The sequence below is a fragment of the Schistocerca serialis genome, chromosome 6 (assembly GCF_023864345.2).
Source record: "Schistocerca serialis cubense isolate TAMUIC-IGC-003099 chromosome 6, iqSchSeri2.2, whole genome shotgun sequence".
In the NCBI taxonomy this organism is placed as follows: domain Eukaryota; kingdom Metazoa; phylum Arthropoda; class Insecta; order Orthoptera; family Acrididae; genus Schistocerca; species Schistocerca serialis.
The window spans coordinates 388,632,977-388,650,932 of record NC_064643.1 but is presented as its reverse complement, the minus strand read 5'-3'; the positions used below and the strand labels follow the sequence as shown (position 1 = coordinate 388,650,932).

Sequence of the window (17,956 nt, the reverse complement as noted above, 5' to 3'; positions counted from 1 at the left end):
GGGTAATGCAGGAGCAGGTTTAATAATGAATAAAAAAATAGGAGTACGGGTAAACTACTACAAACAGCATAGTGAACGCATTATTGTGGCCAAGATAGACACGAAGCCCATGCCTACTACAGTAGTACAAGTTTATATGCCAACTAGCTCTGCAGATGATGAAGAAATTGATGAAATGTATGATGAGATAAAAGAAATTATTCAGGTAGTGAAGGGAGATGAAAATTTAATAGTCATGAGTGACTGGAATTCGAGAGTAGGAAAAGGGAGAGAAGGAAACATAGTGGGTGAATATGGATTGGGAGAGAGAAATGAAAGAGGAAGCCGCCTGGTAGAATTTTGCGCAGAGCATAACTTAATCATGGCTAACACTTGGTTCAAGAATCATGAAAGAAGGTTGTATACATGGAAGAATCCTGGAGATACTAGAAGGTATCACATACATTATATAATGGTAAGACAGAGGTTTTAAATTGTAAAACATTTCCAGGGGCAGATGTGGACTCTGACCACAATCTATTGATTATGACCTGTAGGTTAAAACTGAAGAAACTGCAAAAAGGTGGGAATTTAAGGAGATGGGAACTGGATAAACTGACTAAACCAGAGGTTGTACAGAAGGGAACAATTGACAGGAATGGGGGAAAGAAATACGGTAGAAGAAGAATGGGTAGCTCTGAGGGATGAAGTAGTGAAGGCAGCAGACGATCAAGTACGTAAAAAGACGAGGGCTAGTAGAAATCCTTGGGTAACAGAAGAAATATTGAATTTAATTGATGAAAGGAGAAAATAGAAAAATGCAGAAAATGAAGCAGGTAAAAGGGAATACAAACGTCTCAAAAATAAGATCGACAGGAAGTACAAAATAGCTAAGCAGGGATTGCTAGAGGACAAATGTAAGGATGTAGAGGCTTATCTCACTAGGGGTAAGATATATATTGCCTACAGGAAAATTAAAGAGACCTTAGGAGAAAAGAGCACCACTTGTATGAATATCAAGAGCTCAGATGGAAACCCAGTTCTAAGCAAAGAAGGGAAAGCAGAAAGGTGGAAGGAGTATATAGAGGGTCTATACAAGGGCGATATACTTGAGGACAATATTATGGAAATGGAAGGGAATGTAGATGAAGATGAAATGGGAGATACAATACTGCGTGAAGAGTTTGACAGCACTGAAAGACCTTAGTCGAAACAAGGCCCCGGGAGTAGACAACATTCCATTAGAACTACTGATGGCCTTGAGAGAGCCAGTCCTGACAAAACTCTACCATCTGGTGAGCAAGATGATGAGGCAAGCGAAATACCCTCAGACTTCAAGAAGAATATAATAATTCCAATTCCAAAGAAAGCAGGTGTTGACAGATGTGAAAATCACCTAACTATCTGGTGAGCAAGATGATGAGACAGGTGAAATACCCTCAGACTTCAAGATAAATATAATAATTCCAATTCCAAAAAAAGCAGGTGTTGACAGATGTCAAAATTACCAAACTATCAGTTTAATAAGTCACAGCTGCAAAATACTAACACGAAATATTTACAGACGAATGGAAAAACTGGTAGAAGCCAACCTTGGGGAAGATCAGTTTGGATTCCATAAAAATATTGGAACATGTGAGGCAATACTGACCCTACGACTTATCTTAGAAGCTAGGTTAAGGAAAGGCAAACCAGCGTTTCTAGAATTTGTAGACTTAGAGAAAGCTTTTGACAATGTTGACTGGAATACTCTCTTTCAAATTCTGAAGGTGGCAGGGGTAAAATACAGGGAATGAAAGGCTATTTACAATTTGTACAGAAACCAGATGGCGGTTATAAGAGTCGAGGGACATGAAAGGGAAGCAGTGGTTGGGAAGGGAGTGAGACAGGGTTGTAGCCTCTCCCCGATGTTATTCAGTCTATATATTGAGCAAGCAGTGAAGGAAACGAAAGAGAAATTCGGAGTAGGAATTAAAATCCATGGAGAAGAAATAAAAACTTTGAGGTTCGCCGATGACATTGTAATTCTGTCGGAGACAGCAAAGGACTTGGAAGAGCAGTTGAACGGAATGGATAGTGTCTTGAAGGGAGCATATAAGATGAACATCAACAAAAGCAAAACAATGGTAATGGAGTGTAGTCGAATTAAGTCGGGTGATGCTGAGGGAATTAGATTAGGAAGTGAGACACTTAAAGTAGTAAAGGAGTTTTGCTATTTAGGGAGCAAAATAACTGATGATGGTCGAAGTAGAGAGCATATAAAATGTAGACTGGCAATGGCAAGGAAAGCTTTTCTGAAGAAGAGAAATTTGTTAACATCGAGTATAGATTTAAGTGTCAGGAAGTTGTTTCTAAAAGTATTTGTATGGAGTGTAGCAATGTATGGAAGTGAAACGTGGATGATAAATAGTTTGGACAAGAAGAGAATAGAAGCTTTTGAAATGAGGTGCTACAGAAGAACGCTGAAGATTAGATGGGTAGATCACATAACTAATGAGGAGGTATTGAACAGAGTTGGGGAGAAGAGGAGTTTGTGGCACAACTTGACAAGAAGAAGGAACCGGTTGGTAGGACATGTTCTGAAGCATCAAGGGATCACAAATTTAGCATTGGAGGGCAGCGTGGAGGGTAAAAATTGTAGAGGGAGACCAAGAGATGAATACACTAAGCAGATTCAGAAGGATGTAGGTTGCAGTAAGTACTGGGAGATGAAGAAGCTTGCACAGGGTAGAGTAGCATGGAGAGCTGCATCAAACCAGTCTCAGGACTGAAGACCACAACAACAACAACACGCCTAGATATTTAATCGACTTGATTATCTGTTTTAGAATATTATGGGATTATTTTACCTACTCACCTGCATTAACTTATGTTTTTCTACATTTACAGCATGCTGCCATTCATCACACCAACTAGAAATTCTGTCTAAATCACCTTTTGTCCTCCAACAGTTACACAATGACAACAGCTTCCCGTACACCACACATCATCAGTAAATGGCTGCAGATTGCTGCTCACCCTTTCAGTCAGATGATTTATACACTGAGAACAAAAGCAGTCCTATCACATTTTCTTGGGGTATTCCTGATGATACCTTTGTCTCTGATGAACACTCACTATCAAGGATGACATATTGTTTTCTGTTACATAAGAAGTCTTCAAGCCACTCAAATACCTGGGAACCTAAACTGTATGTTCAGACTTTCGTAAACAGTTTATATTTGGAACACCATGTCAAATGCTTTCCAGAAACCTAGGAATATGGAATCAACCTGTTGTCCTTTACCCATGGTTCACAAGATATCTGTGGTGTCACCGCCAGACACCACACTTGCTAGGTGGTAGCTTAAATCGGCCGCGGTCCATTTAGTACATGTCGGACCCGCGTGTCGCCACTGTGTAATCGCAGACCTAGCGCCACCACCAAGGTAGGTCTCGTGATACGAGAGAGCACTCGCCCCAGTTGTACGAGAACCTAGCTACCGACCAGATGTACGAAGCCTTTCTCTCTCATTAGCCAAGAGACAGAATAGCCATCAGCTAAGTTAATGGCTACGAACTAGCAAGGCGCCATTAGCCATACAGTGATTGTACTTAAAGTCTCCTGTGTATCGTCAAGATCGATGTACCACAAGGATTGAGTAAAGTTAAGTATTAAACCTGCTCCGTACTTTTCTTCCTAACATTAATTACGTATCCTGTTCCAGTACTTCACGCCCGTCTGCGTTAGTCTAGCTTGCCTTTTCAGCCATCTCAACTTCACGGTGTCAGCCCAGATACCGACACAACAATATCAAGCAAGGAAAGGACAAAAGTTTGGCACAAGCATTGTTTCCTAAATCCATGCTGATTTGTCGACATAAGCATTTCTGTCTCAAGGAAATGCATTACGAGGTCTGTTCAAAAAATTACTCAACATTCATAATTTCATGCCAATGGTGTGTTGCAGAGAAATGTCTTTGGCATCCCTACACACACCTGTGTTTAATGTGTAAATGCACAGATTCATTATTGTATGTCTGTTAGTTACTGTTCATTGCTGCATTGAGAAGAATGTTGTGCCACACAGTTTGCGAATTTTCAGATGGTAGAGTTAGAGGAGTACTGCATCTGCATTAAATCTTGCATGAAACTAAAAGCCATACTCAGTGTTAGGAATGGTTCACTTCGTTTAAAAATGGCCACACAGACATTAAAGATGACCCTCGTTCAGGATGCCCATCGACATCTACCGACAATGCTTATGTAAGAAACGTCAACAAAATTGTGGGTGCTAATTGAAGACTTGATGACTGAGAGTTTGCAGAAGACTGTAACATTTCAGATGGATCATGTCATGAAATCATGACACAGCATCTAGGAATATACCGTGCTGCCGCCAAGTTTGTCCCATGGCTCACGAGTCAAGACCAGAAAGACCTTCACCTCACAATCTGAAAAGAGCTTTTGGATCACGCAAATGAGAATGAGATGTTCCTTAAGAGAATCATAACAGCTGATGAGACGTGGGTCTGCAATTATGATGTTGAGATCAAGGTTCAATCTTCACAATGGGTCAGAAAACATTCTCCAAGATCAAAAGAAGCTCGTCAGGTCGGGTCATATGTCAAAGTCATGCTGATACTTTTCTTTCACTTTGAAGGACTAGTTCATCATGAATTCATGCCACAGAGACAAACTGTTAATCAATGGTACTATCGAGACATGTTGCGATGCTTCAGGAAAATGTAAGAAGGTAATGGCCTGAAATGTGGCGAGGCAATTCATGGCTTTTCATCATGATAATGCAACTGCAAATTCATCCCTGTTGGTGTATGACTATCAGACAAGAAATGAAAACATTGGGCTGCCTCATCCTTCATATTCTGCAGACCTGGCAACAATAGATTTGCAACAATAGAAGAGATAAACGAAAATTCACAGACAAAGCTTCGCGTGATCCAGCAAGATGCGTACCAAGACTGCTTCTGAAAGTGGAAACAGTGTTGGGAGTGGTGTATCAATTGTGGAAGAGATTATTTGGAAGGAGACAATGCATAATAAGTAAAAGGTAAGGGCAGAAAAACTTTGTATATGAAGTTCTGGAATTTTTTGAACAGACCCCATACATTCAATCTCAGAATATGTTGAAGAATTCTACAGAAAAATGATGTTAAGGGTACTGGCCTGTGATTTTGAGGGTATATTTGTATTCCCTTCTTATATATAAGAGTCATCCGCACTTTTTTCATTTTGCTTGGGTCTTTATGATGGATGAGAAATTTGTGATAAATGCAAGATAACTAAGGGGCCAATGCCACAGTGTACTCTCTGTAAAACTGAACTGGGATTCCATCTGGACCTGGCAACTTACTTGTATTCATCTCTTTCAATTGCTTCACTATGATAAAGGTAGTTGTCAATGGACAATTCAGGATGCAATAACGTAGAGTGTGAAGGAAGGAATCATTAAAGCGCCTGATTCATTGAGACAAAAAGCACCAGCTATTATGAGCAAAATGTATCATAACCACACCCATGTTTCTGTGAGAATGCTGCAGCTGAAGAATCTGTTGCTAGTTGTTTACGATGACAGTTTGACTAGTTGTTTGTGATCACAGATAGCAAATCTGTGCAACAAAGGACACAAAAATTGGTCTCTTGTTACAAAAGGGTATCAATAATACAAAACAGTACTGAAAAGATGTGAGTGATACATTCCTTGATGTAGAGTATTATTGATGATTGTGTTTTTCTCTTTTTATAATAGCTTAATTTACTCTCTAAATGACTACATCTGTAAGCCAAGAAGCAGAGACTACGCATATTGTCCATTATAAGTACCTCTATCACAATTCCAATATATTATCAATGTTCCACAGACAAAGTAAAATCTTTATACATAGATAGATGCTACTCTATCCCGTGCAAGCCTCTTCATCTCTGAATAACTACCACAACCTACATCCTTCTGAATTTGCTTAGTGTATTAATCTCTTGATCTTCCTCCACAATTTTTACCTTCCACACTTCCCTCCTATACTAAATTGGCAATCCTTGATGTCTCAGAATGTGTTCTATCAACCGATCCCTTCTTTCAGTCAAACTGTGCCACAAATTTCTTGTCTCCTCAATTGTATTCAGTACCATCTCATCAGTTATGTGCTCAACCAATATATTCTGCATCATTCTTCTGTAGCAACTCATTTCAAAAGCTTCTATTCTCTTCTTGTGTAAACTGTTTATTGTCTATGTTTTACTTCCATACATGGCTGCACTCCATACAAATACTTTCCGAAAAGACTTTGTACCTCTTAAGTCTATATTCAATGTTAACAAATTTCTCTTCTTCAGGAATACTTTTCTTGCCATCGCCAGTCTACTTTTTATATCCTCTCTACTGTGGCCATCATCAGTTGTATTGGTGCCCAAATAACAAAACCTATCTACTACTTTAAGTGTTTCTTTTCCTAATCTAATTCCCTCAGAATCACCTGATTTAATTTGACCACATTCTGTTATCCTTGTGTTGCTTTTGTTGATGTTCATCTTGATTCGAAATGATACGGAATTCTTAAATTTCTATCACAGATACACAAAGATCTATAGGAAGATGCTGATTGCTGCAAAAAAAGGCATTTAATGACAAAATAATATATAATACAGAGAATAAAAAAGGAAACGGGGAGAGGCAAACAACGCAGAATAACATACTGCTAAAGGAGGGGGATAAGGTAATAAATGATCGACAACACTTAGCAAGCTATGTAAATGAGCATTTTTCAAGTATTGCAGAGAAGTTACAGCAAAAATTCCCCAAAACAAATATAACACCTGTAAATAATGTTGCACTAAATACAATGATGTTACTTCCAACCACAGTGAATGAAGTCAATAAAACTGTTCAAAAACTAAAAAATAAAAAGTCAGTAGGCTTAGATGAAGTACCAATGTGTGTACTGAAACAATGCATAGGGATTACACAAGGCCCCTTAACAAATATAATAACTGAATCCTTCACATCAGGGACATTTCCAGAGCAGTTAAAACAGGCAAGAGTTGTACCTTTGCTTAAGAAAAGTAATGCAAAAGACATAGAAAATTACTGGCCCATTTCCCTGCTGTCAGCATTCTCAAAGATAATAGAAGTAATTATGAAAGACAGATTAATGAATTACCTGAAAAAATACAATCTTTTAAGTGAATCACAGTTTGGTTTCTGAATACGGAGTCAGCCAAAGTAGAATTCACAGAAGTTGTACTAGATGCTCTTAATAAAGATGAGTGTGTTACAGGCATATTTTTAGATCTTTCTAAGGCATTTGATACAGCCGACCACAAGATTCTATTAAATAAATTAGAAGCATTAGGAATAAGAGGGGTAGCTAATGACTGGTTTCGATCATCCCTAACAGATAGGGTACAAAGAGTAGAAATAACAAATAGTTCCAATAGATCTAAACATTTAGTAAAACATTTTAACATTTAGTAAAATACATTAAAATAGGGGTTCCACATGGTAGCATATTAGGACCAATACTATTCCTGATATACACCAAACACTTTCCCCACTAGTGTTCCTCACGGCGAAAAAATTCTCTTCACTGATGACAGCAATATTATAGTCACTGAGAAAACAAGAGAACTCCTTGCCGAGAAAGCAAATGAAACTATCAAGGAAGTTTATGATTGGTCAATAAGCAATAAAGTGACATTGAACATAAAGAAAACTAATGCCATTAGTTTCAGTTTGAAGAGGAAAAATGACAATGTTAAATTAAATGTATATGGCACCTACATAGACTGTGTAACAAATGCAAAATTTCTAGGAATAAATATTGATTCTCAGTTGAAGTGGTGTGAACACATAAAGGTACTTGCAAACAGAATGTCATCAGCATGTTATGCCCTTAGAATCCTGTCATCACTGTGTAACATGCAGTGTCTTTTAGTTACATATTATTCATATGTAAATTCAGTTCTTAGCTACGGCATTCTTTTTTTGGGGAAAAAAACGCACAAAATATGAACACTTTTTCAAACTCCAGAAAAGAGCCATAAGAATAATAACCAAAAATACTAGTTGAGCTCATTGTAAAGATCTGTTGAAAGCACTGGGAATTTTAACTGCTCCATGTGAATACATTAACCAGTCAGTTATACACATCAAAAATAACATTGGTAATTACTGCACAAACAGCTCTGTCCATGACCATGCAACAGGAGATAGATTCAACTTATATTTACCAAGAAAAAATAAACATAAAACTCAAAACAGCATTTTCTACCAAGGAATAAAACTGTACACTAAATTACCAACAGAGATTAAAGAAATTGCAAAAATACACTTATTTAAAAAGGCAGCTAAAAAGTACCTGTTATGCAATACATTTTATACATTGAAGGATTACTTATATAAAACAGAGTAAGGGGTTTGATAAAAAATGTTGTACAAATAAATAATAATAATAATAATAATAATAATAATAATAATGATTATCAAATATCCAACATTCCATATAACACCTTCACCTTATTTTTTTCCTTCTTTTTTTTCCTTTCTAGAAATACTTACTCCTATGCTATGCATAGCACAATACTAACACCTCTTCCTGTTTCTGAGCTCAACATTTCACACATTATGGAGGGGTGCTGACTCAGTCTTTTAGGATAGCAAATGGGAAGTTGTGGTATAGAAAATGGCCCAGAGATCAGCTGTGTGTGTGTGTGTGTGTGTGTGTGTGTGTGTGTGTGTGTGTGTGTGTAGTGAGTGAAGTGTTATGAAACGATGTGTGTATAGTGTGCGCAGTGAGTGACAGTGAGATGTGAGACATGAGTGAATGGTGTGGCATTACATTATTTAATAAGTTATTTGTAAAATAAAGTGTTGTATACCAGGAGTAAATGATTGTGTCTAACTAGAAGTCTGTAAATGTACACTACTGGCCATTAAAATTGCTACACCACGAAGATGACGTGCTACAGATGTGAAATTTAACTGACAGGAAGAAGATGCTGTGATACGCAGATGATTAGCTTTTCAGAGCATTCACACAAGGTTGGTGCCGGTGGCGACACCTACAATGTGCTGACATGACGAAAGTTTCCAACCGATTTCTCATACACAAACAGTAGTTTACTGGCGTTGCCTGGTGAAACATAGTTGTGATGCCTCATGTAAGGAGGAGAAATGCGTACCATCATGTTTTCAACTTTGATAAAGGTCAGATTGTAGCCTATCACGATTGCAGTTTATCATATCGCGACATTGCTGCTTGCATTGGTCAAGATCCAATGACTGTTAGCAGAATATGGAATCGGTGGGTTCAGGAGGGTAATAAGGAACACCGTGCTGGATCCCAATGGCCTCGTATCACTAGCAGTCGAAATGACAGGCATCTTATTCGCATAGCTGTAACAGATCGTGCAGCTACGTCTCGATCCCTGAGTCAACAGATGGCGACATTTGCAAGACAACAACCATCTGCATGAACAGTTCGACAACATTTGCAGCAGTATGGACTATCAGCTCAGAGACCATGGCAGCGGTTACCCTTGACGCTGCATCACAGACAGGAGCACCTGTGATGGTGTACTCGACGACGAACGGGGAAGCACAAATGGCAAAACGTCATTTTTTCGGATGAATCCAGGTTGTTTACAGCATCATGACGGTCGCATCCGTGTTTGGTGACATAGTGGTGAACGCACACTGGAAGCATGTATTTGTCATCGCCATACTGGCGTATCACCCAGCGTGATGGTATGGGGTGCCACTGGTTACACATCTCGGTCACCTCATGTTCGCATTGACGGCACTTTGAACAGTGGACGTTACATTTCAGATGTGTTACGACTCGTGGCTCTACCCTTCATTCGATCCCTGCGAAACCCTACATTTCATCGGGCTAATGCAGGACCACATGTTGCACGTCCTGTAAGGGCCTTTCTGGATACAGAAAATGTCTGACTGCTGCCCCGGCCAGCACATTCTCCAGATCTCCCACCAACTGACAACACCTGGTCAATAGTGGCCAAGCAACTGTCTCATCACAATATGCCAGTCACTACTCTTGATGAATTGTGGTATCGTGTTGAAGCTGCATGAGCAGCTGTACCTGTACACGCCATCCAAGCTCTGTTTGACTCAACGCTCAGGCGTATCAAGGCCATTATTACAGCCAGAGGTGGTTGTTCTGGGTACTGATTTCTCAGGATCTATGCACCCAAATTGCATGAAAATATAATCATATGTCAGTTCTAGTATAAAATATTTGTGCAATGAATAACTGTTTATCATCTGCATTTCTTCTTGGTGCAGCAGTTTTAATGGCCAGTAGTGTATGTGTATATGAATTAGCTTATTTTAAATTGGTCTAAACTTGTAAATACTTTGACATGTCCTATAGCCTAGTAAAAAGAGATCTACAGATGAATAAAGCTGCTGCTACTACTACTGCTACTACTACTACTACTACTAAATTCCCCTTTCAGCACACTGTTCATTCCATTCAACTGCTCTTCCAAGTCTTTTGCTATCTCTGACACAATTAAACATCAATGGCAAACCTCAAGTTTTTATTTCTTCTCCCTGAACTTTACTTGCTACTCTAATTTTTTTTTTCTTTGGTTTCCTTTACTGCTTGCTCATACAGATTGAATAACACTGAGCACAGGCTACAACTCTGTCTCACTCTTTCTCAACCAATGCTTCCCTTTCATGTCCCTCAATGTTACTACTGCTGTCTGGTTTCTGTACAAGTTGTAAATAGCCTTCCGTTTCCTGTACTTTAACCCTGCTACCTTCAGAACTTTGAAGAGAGTATTCCAGCCAACACTGTCAAAAGCTTTCTCTAAGTCTACAAATGCTATTAACATAGGCTTGCCTTTCCTTAACTTATCTTCTAAGATAAGTTGTAGAGGTAATATTGCTTTGGGTATTCCTACATTTCTCCAAAAATCCTTAATGATCTTCCCCAAGTTTGCTCCCACCAGTTTTTCTATTCTTCTGTATAGAATTCATGTTAGTATTTTGCAACCATGACTTATCAAACTGATAATTCAATAATTTTCACACCTGTCAGCAACTGCTTTCTTTGGAATTGGAATTATTACATTATTCTTGAGGTCTGAGGGTATTTCACCTGTCTCATACATCTTGCACACCAGTGGAAGAATTCGGTCATGCCTGGCTCTCCCAAGGCTGTCCGTAGTTCTGACAGAACGTCATATACTCCAGGAGTCTTGTTTAAACTTAGGTCTTTCCGTACTCTATCAAATTCTTCTCACAGTACCATACCTCTCATCTCATCTTCACTTATGTTCTCTTCCATTTCTATAACATTCTCTTCAAGTTTATCTCCCTTATATAGACCCTTTATATACTCCTTTCACCATTCAGCTTTCCCTTCTTTGCTTAGTACTGGTTTGCCATTTGTGCTCTTGATATTCATGTAGCTACTTCTCTTTTTTCCAGAAGTCTCTAATTTTCCTGTAGGTGGTACCTATTTTTCCCCTGCTGAAATATGCTTCTAAACCCTTACACTTGTCTTCTCGGCATTTCTGCTTAGCCATTTTGCACTTCCTGTCAATCTAATTTTTAGACATGTTTTCCCATTTGCTTACTTTCTAATTCATTTGCTGCATTTTTATACTTTGTCCTTTCATCATTTAAATTCAGTGTCTTCTGTGTTATCCAAGGATTTCTACTAAGCTTTCTCTTTTTACCCATTTGATCCTCTGCTGCCTTCTCTATTTCATATCTTAAAGCTACACATTTGTCTTCTACTGCATTCTTTTCCCCTGTTCTAGTCAGCCATTGTTTAATGCTGTCTGAAACTCTCTTCAACCCCTGGTTCTTTCAACTTATCTAGGTCCCATCGCCTTAATTTCCTACGTTTTTGCAATTTCTTCAGTTTTATAACATAAATAAAATAAAATTGAGTATGGGTAGTGTGAGTCAGTGGCAAGACCTCATATAGTGCAAGGAGTAATTAGTCTGAGTAGTGATTGTGAGAGCCGGTTACGCATGAGAAGAAGGAAATGCACTGGGAGACATTACAGCATGCACTGCCATTGATGTAATGGTTTCCTCTACACTTTACAGTGACTTGACAAACTCAGTATACCAGTTAGGCCCTTGTCTAATAATTACAGTAAACACAGTTCTTGCAATTGGGTGACAGCTGATAAACTGAACAAAGAATCAGCAATTGCAAAAACGATTTTTTCAGGAACTTCCTGTAGTCCGCTACAAAATTTGAGTGTCAGAAAATTGTCAAAGTTATTACATTTACAGTAAGAAACATTTCATTTTCTCAACATTGTAATTAAACTGGTATTGCACTAATGAATTTTGCTTAATGCAATTTCCAAACTAAGATCTGCTGATGCAAGATATGGCAACATATTAAGTGATCATTTGTAAGTATTTTCCGTGGCCCTCATTTTGGTCATAAGTATAGGAAAAAGAATTAAATACACAATTCTATAACACTTTAATCTATAAGGTAAATCACACAATCATTTACTTGTTCCACACTTACAAGGGGAGGCCGCCAATTGTAAAATTCAGATTCGATTCATACTGCGGATAATAAAAGCTCATGGCCAGAGGTGTAATGTGGCAAAGCACCAAGATGCACTTCTCAGCCGCTGTCGAGAAAATAGACAGTTAGAAGAAACCATTGCCGTGAAATACTGTCTACGATTAATAATGTTCCAGAGCGTCCTGGCGCAGCGGTAAGCACTCTGGTTCGTAATCCGAAGGTCGTCGGATCGAATCTCGCGCCATACAACTTTTTTTATTATTATTTTTTGTAATATATATATATACTATTAATGAATTGCTTATGCATGTTGGTGAAGGTGGATCGCTCTCCAATTGTACTGCCTCCATTTTTCCGTTTGTTTAACAGAGTATACCAAAGCTCTCACGTCCGCACTGATTTTCGACGATGTTATAAGTTGCGCTAGGGACCGCACCTACCTTCTTTCGAAGTTAGCAGGCAACTACACTGCTATGCGGCGGCTCGTTTTGGCCCATTCAACATCCGTCCTTCAAGTGTAACGAGCAAGTAACGGAGTTTATATTTCATACCTGCCACAGCAAATTTGTGTTCGTGGGGTTTCTATTCTAATTCGAACGTTTGACTTACGCTATACGTATTCGTTTCGGAATATCGTTTCTACGTCTTCCGTTAACTATACGTGGTTAACAGTATGAAGACAATTAATAACATTTGTGAAATACAACTTTGTTTGTGGAAAACATAATGATGTTCGAAGTCACCAGTTTTTCCACGACAAACGACTTTCAACAACTTACTATATGCATAATTGTTGCAACTGATTGCCGGGAATTATATGTGTGTGTGTGTGTGTGTTTATACACACATTTGAAAAAAAGAGGGTTGCATGGCGCGAGATTCGATCCGATGACCTTCGGATTACGAATCCAAGCGCTTACCGCAGCGCCACGACGCTGTAGAAAATTATTAATCGTAGAGAGTATTTCGCCGCAACGGTTTCTTCTAACTGTCGATTTTCTCGACAGCGGCTGAGAAGTGCATCTTGGTGCTTTGCTACATTACACCTCTGGCCGTGAGCTTTTATTATGCGCAGTATGAATCGAATCTGAATTTCACAATTGGCGTCCTCCCCTTGTTAGCTCCAAAGATATTGATGCTGATGTCTATGCAGCAAATGTAAAGTTTCTAACTCAATTTGATCCAGTGTACAAAAAATGAATCACAACAGTTCCCTAGACATGGCTGTAGATGCAGTCCATAGGCTATTGGCTTCAGTTAATCTGATACACGTGAAAGAAGAACTACATAAAATATGTCAACATAGTAGTTTTGTAAACTTTAACCTGCTGCAAGTGCATGAAGTGCTGTAACTGCCTCACAATAATGAAGTGCTGACACAATGTGCTCTTGTTCACCAGGATTCTCTTGACAGTCAATGCTTCCATCAGCTGTTACCTGTCAACACATCATGTCTTTAATTACATGGAGCGCTCACTGCGGGTCAGTAATATCTGGAGTGACAATTAACTTATGGCAACACAACGAATTAATGTATCAAAAAAAAAAAAAAAAACCAATTCTGTCATAACAAGCATGTGGAAATCTGATGAAACATTGACAGAAATAAATTTTACAACTGAAGTTTTGAGTTTAACATCACATCAAATCAAATCAGACATGGCAAACATTCATAATGGGTTAGGATGCAGGTCGAAATCAGCTGCAGTCTCTTTTACATACACATCTAACACTCACCTCAAGTGATTTATCGAAATTAAAGTACGCTTTTAATCTCACTCCTCTCAAACACAATTAGTGTCTGAACCACTATGCTATGCCTTTTGTTGAAAGATACACTCTGTTCTATGTTAACAGTGAACACTGTTTAGATGCAATGAAAGATAATCCCACAAGGTAGTGTGAGGCAGCAGGAATTTAGAATCTGAATCAAAATACTGCCATCAATGTAGCAAGATATGTGCACTTATTAATACAAAACTGCACTTACATAAAGCAAACTGCAAATGACAGTGCTGTTATTCTACTGGCTGAGGAAAGCCCAAGAAAAAGTGAGACCTGTTTTTCTAGGTAAAATATATAATTTGTTTCATTATAATAACCATGAAGAATTGCCATAGTTGCGTAGATAATGGTGTGAATGTTTAAACAAAATGTTGCATATCACAGCTGTAAACTTGTCTGATCACTGAAAATAATTAGACATAATGAGCAGCACATCATGCCATTAACATAATGAACAATAAGTTTCTCACTGAATTGCAACTGCTTGCTGGAATAGGGCAGGGAGCTGTACAGAGATCTCTCGAATAGGCATGTGGACAAGAAAAATATTGTTACAAATAGATATATCAATGTTAAGCGGAGATTTTTTTAAAAATACTTCCATCGAGTTGAGCTGCAGAAGCTAAGTGGAATAAATAACACTGTTTCAGTGCACGAACTGATAAGTCTGAAATTCTCTCCACTTATTTCTCACTTGCATTCTCTCTTCCCCAACCGTCTTCATCTACTTACTAACTTACTTCGCCCTAACTTTCGTCTGAAATAACTATTCCCATGTGAATTTAGCTCAAATCCCCTGATTTGTAATACCATATTTTCATTGATATTCTCCTTTTTTTTCTTCCTTATTCATGTCCATTTTTTTACTTCTTTGTCTTTTGTGATCCCCCTGCTCCCCTTTCTCATCTGTACTTGACATTGTACTTACGTCCTTTCTTCACCTGCATCAGAATATTATAGTATCTGAAAGCATTCCCTGTTATTTCTCCTTGTGATACCAGGTCTCCTCAACTCCATGGCATTAATAATCATTTCTTCTGTTTAGCTAATATTAAAATACAGAATCTACCAGAATACAGAGTAGTACCACAAAGGAACAAAATTATGTATTGTTGTGATTTGTGCGGCAGTGTAGTCCACTGTTTTCTCAACAGATCTCAGTGCTCATTTTCCAGCAGATGACAGTGCAGCAATGAATGAAGTAAGTGTTGTGACAGTGCCACGACATTCAAAAGTGCCGCTACGTTAGTACGCAAACACGGCGATAGAGGCGCTTCGTAGCTCGGCCGAGCGCGGGAGCGCCACCTGCTATGAACGGCGCCGGCCGCATGTCACGGCGTGGCAGTCGAATGACAGATACGGAGTTAGTAACATGTAACCCGCTAGTATTTCTACTTTTGTATATCCACGCAATTTATTAGTGATTAAAGGTTATAACACTTTTTGGCGACGAGGTCGGATATTTTTGTTCCTGCATTGTGGAATTGTGTGTTCGTGTCGGGGCAGACATGGAACAGCTTATGCAAGCGCTTATTGAACAACAAACACAGCTGACGGCTGCTATTCAGGCGTTGTCGACGTCGCTTACTCATCGTCTGTCTTCCTCTTCTCCGCCTCCATTCCCTCCTTATGACGAGGCCGCTGAAGACTGGGAGGATTATGAGAAGCGTTTGCGGCAACACTTCTTGGCTTTCGGCGTTGTCGACGCTCCTATGTGTAAGTCGTTATTTCTCTCTGGGATTTCCCCACGGATCTATCAGCTGCTGTCTCAGTTAGCCCCTCTGCGGGAACCTGCCTCTCTGTCTTTCCAAGAAATGTGTGACTTATTGTCTAACTATTACCGCAAAAACACCCATGTCGTTGCCACCCGCGTGGCGTTCTACCGGTGTCGTAAACAGCCCCATCAATCTTACCGGGCTTGGGCGGCGGAACTACACGGTCTGAGTCGGAAATGTCAGTTTGTCACGGACACTCATTATGAGTCTTACGCTGATTCAATGGTTAGGGACGCTATTTTACGGCTTGCTCCTGATAAAGAAGTTCGGCAATGTGCCTTACAATTGCCAAACACGTCGTTGTCGGAAGTTCTCAGCATCGCTCAATCGTTTGAAGTGTCTCATGCTGCTGGTGCACAAATAGACGCGTGGTGTGATGTAGGCGCTGTACAAACCACTTTTGACGCGGACAATTTGCCTGTTTCACAGGGAAACGACGATGTGGCGGCGGTGCACTCGCGTCAACAACGTCGCGTTGGACCGCCACGCTCGCAGCGAAAACAGCAACCCCAGAAGCAGGTTCGTTCTGCCCTTCCTTCTTGTCCACGTTGTTTCGTACAGCATGACAGAGCCGCGTGTCCAAAACGTTGGGCCACGTGTAATTCATGTAGGAAAAAAGGCCACATTGCTTCTGTGTGTCAGTCCCCTAAAGTTCCTGTCGACGAGGACGAGGCATCGGACATGGATGTTAACTGTGTGCTTTCTCACACGAATAAGTTGTTTGTTACTGTTCGTGTTCTGGATAAAGACATTCGCATGCAAGTGGACACTGGCTCTGCAGTAACTCTCATTAATTCTCGCACGTATTTGGAGTTGGGCTCCCCTCCCTTGTCTCCAGTTACGCGACATCTACGAACTTATAATAAGCAGAAAATTCCTATCGTTGGCCAGTTTGATGCTTCCACTGCCTACAAGTCTGTTGTTAGGCCCCTCACGTTTTATGTGGTGGATCATGCGGGCACTGAAAACCTGTTCGGTTATGATGCTTTCCAGTTGTTCGGGTTCTCCATTGATGATGATGTGCACCTCATATCTGAGGACATTCCATATCAACAGCTGGATGGCTTGTGTTCCGAATTCTTGTCCGTGTTCTCTGCTGGTCTGGGTCGTGCCAAGGATTTTGAAGCCCACATTACTCTTAAACCTACGGCTCGCCCTAAGTTTTTCCGGGCATGCCCTATTCCGATGGCGTTGCGTGCACCTGTCAAAGCTGAGATAGACAGGTTAACAGCTTCGGGGATTCTCCTTCCTGTTACCTCCAGCGAATGGGCATCGCCCATCGTGGTGGTTTCTAAACCAAACAGGAGTCTGCGATTGTGTGGTGATTTTAAAGCCACTGTCAACACTCAAAGCCTCATTGACACTTATCCTCTTCCCCGTCCTGAGAAGTTATTTACCAAGCTCGCTGGGGGCCAGTTCTTTTCCAAACTTGACTTATCGGAGGCGTACCATCAGTTGCCGTTGGATGCATCTTCCAAGGAATTTCTCGTCATCAACACTCCTTGTGGGTTGTATCAGTACCAGCGGTTACCATTTGGCGTCGCTAGCGCGCCGGCCATTTTTCAGCGGTTTTTGGAACAGCTCACGGCTCCCGTTCCCGGCTGCATCAACTACCACTGAGGAGCACCTTCGCAATTTGCGTTCACTGTTTCGGGTTCTGCATTCAGCTGGGTTGAAGTGCAATCTGGACAAGTCACAGTTCTTCCAACCCTCCGTTGTATATCTTGGTTTCCACTTGTCCCGTGAGGGTATACGTCCTCTACGACAGCACGTTGCGGCCATTACCACTCTACCCCGGCCGTCTACGGTCAAAGAACTTCAGGCGTTTCTAGGCAAGGTTGCTTATTATCACAAATTCATTCCCTCCGCGGCGGCGGTGGCTCATCCTCT

General features: G+C 40.1%; 1 protein-coding gene across 4 annotated transcripts in view; it reads right to left on the bottom strand.

Annotated features, from left to right (window-relative positions):
• LOC126483832 (cap-specific mRNA (nucleoside-2'-O-)-methyltransferase 2) overlaps positions 1-17,956 on the bottom strand; it is a 296,880-nt gene that overhangs the window by 147,912 nt on the left and 131,012 nt on the right. For all 4 annotated transcript variants that reach the window (XM_050107032.1, XM_050107034.1, XM_050107033.1 and 1 more), the window contains one exon: positions 13,832-13,943. In XM_050107032.1, the coding sequence (XP_049962989.1) occupies positions 13,832-13,943 (112 nt within the window). The remainder of the gene's footprint in view (positions 1-13,831; positions 13,944-17,956) is intronic.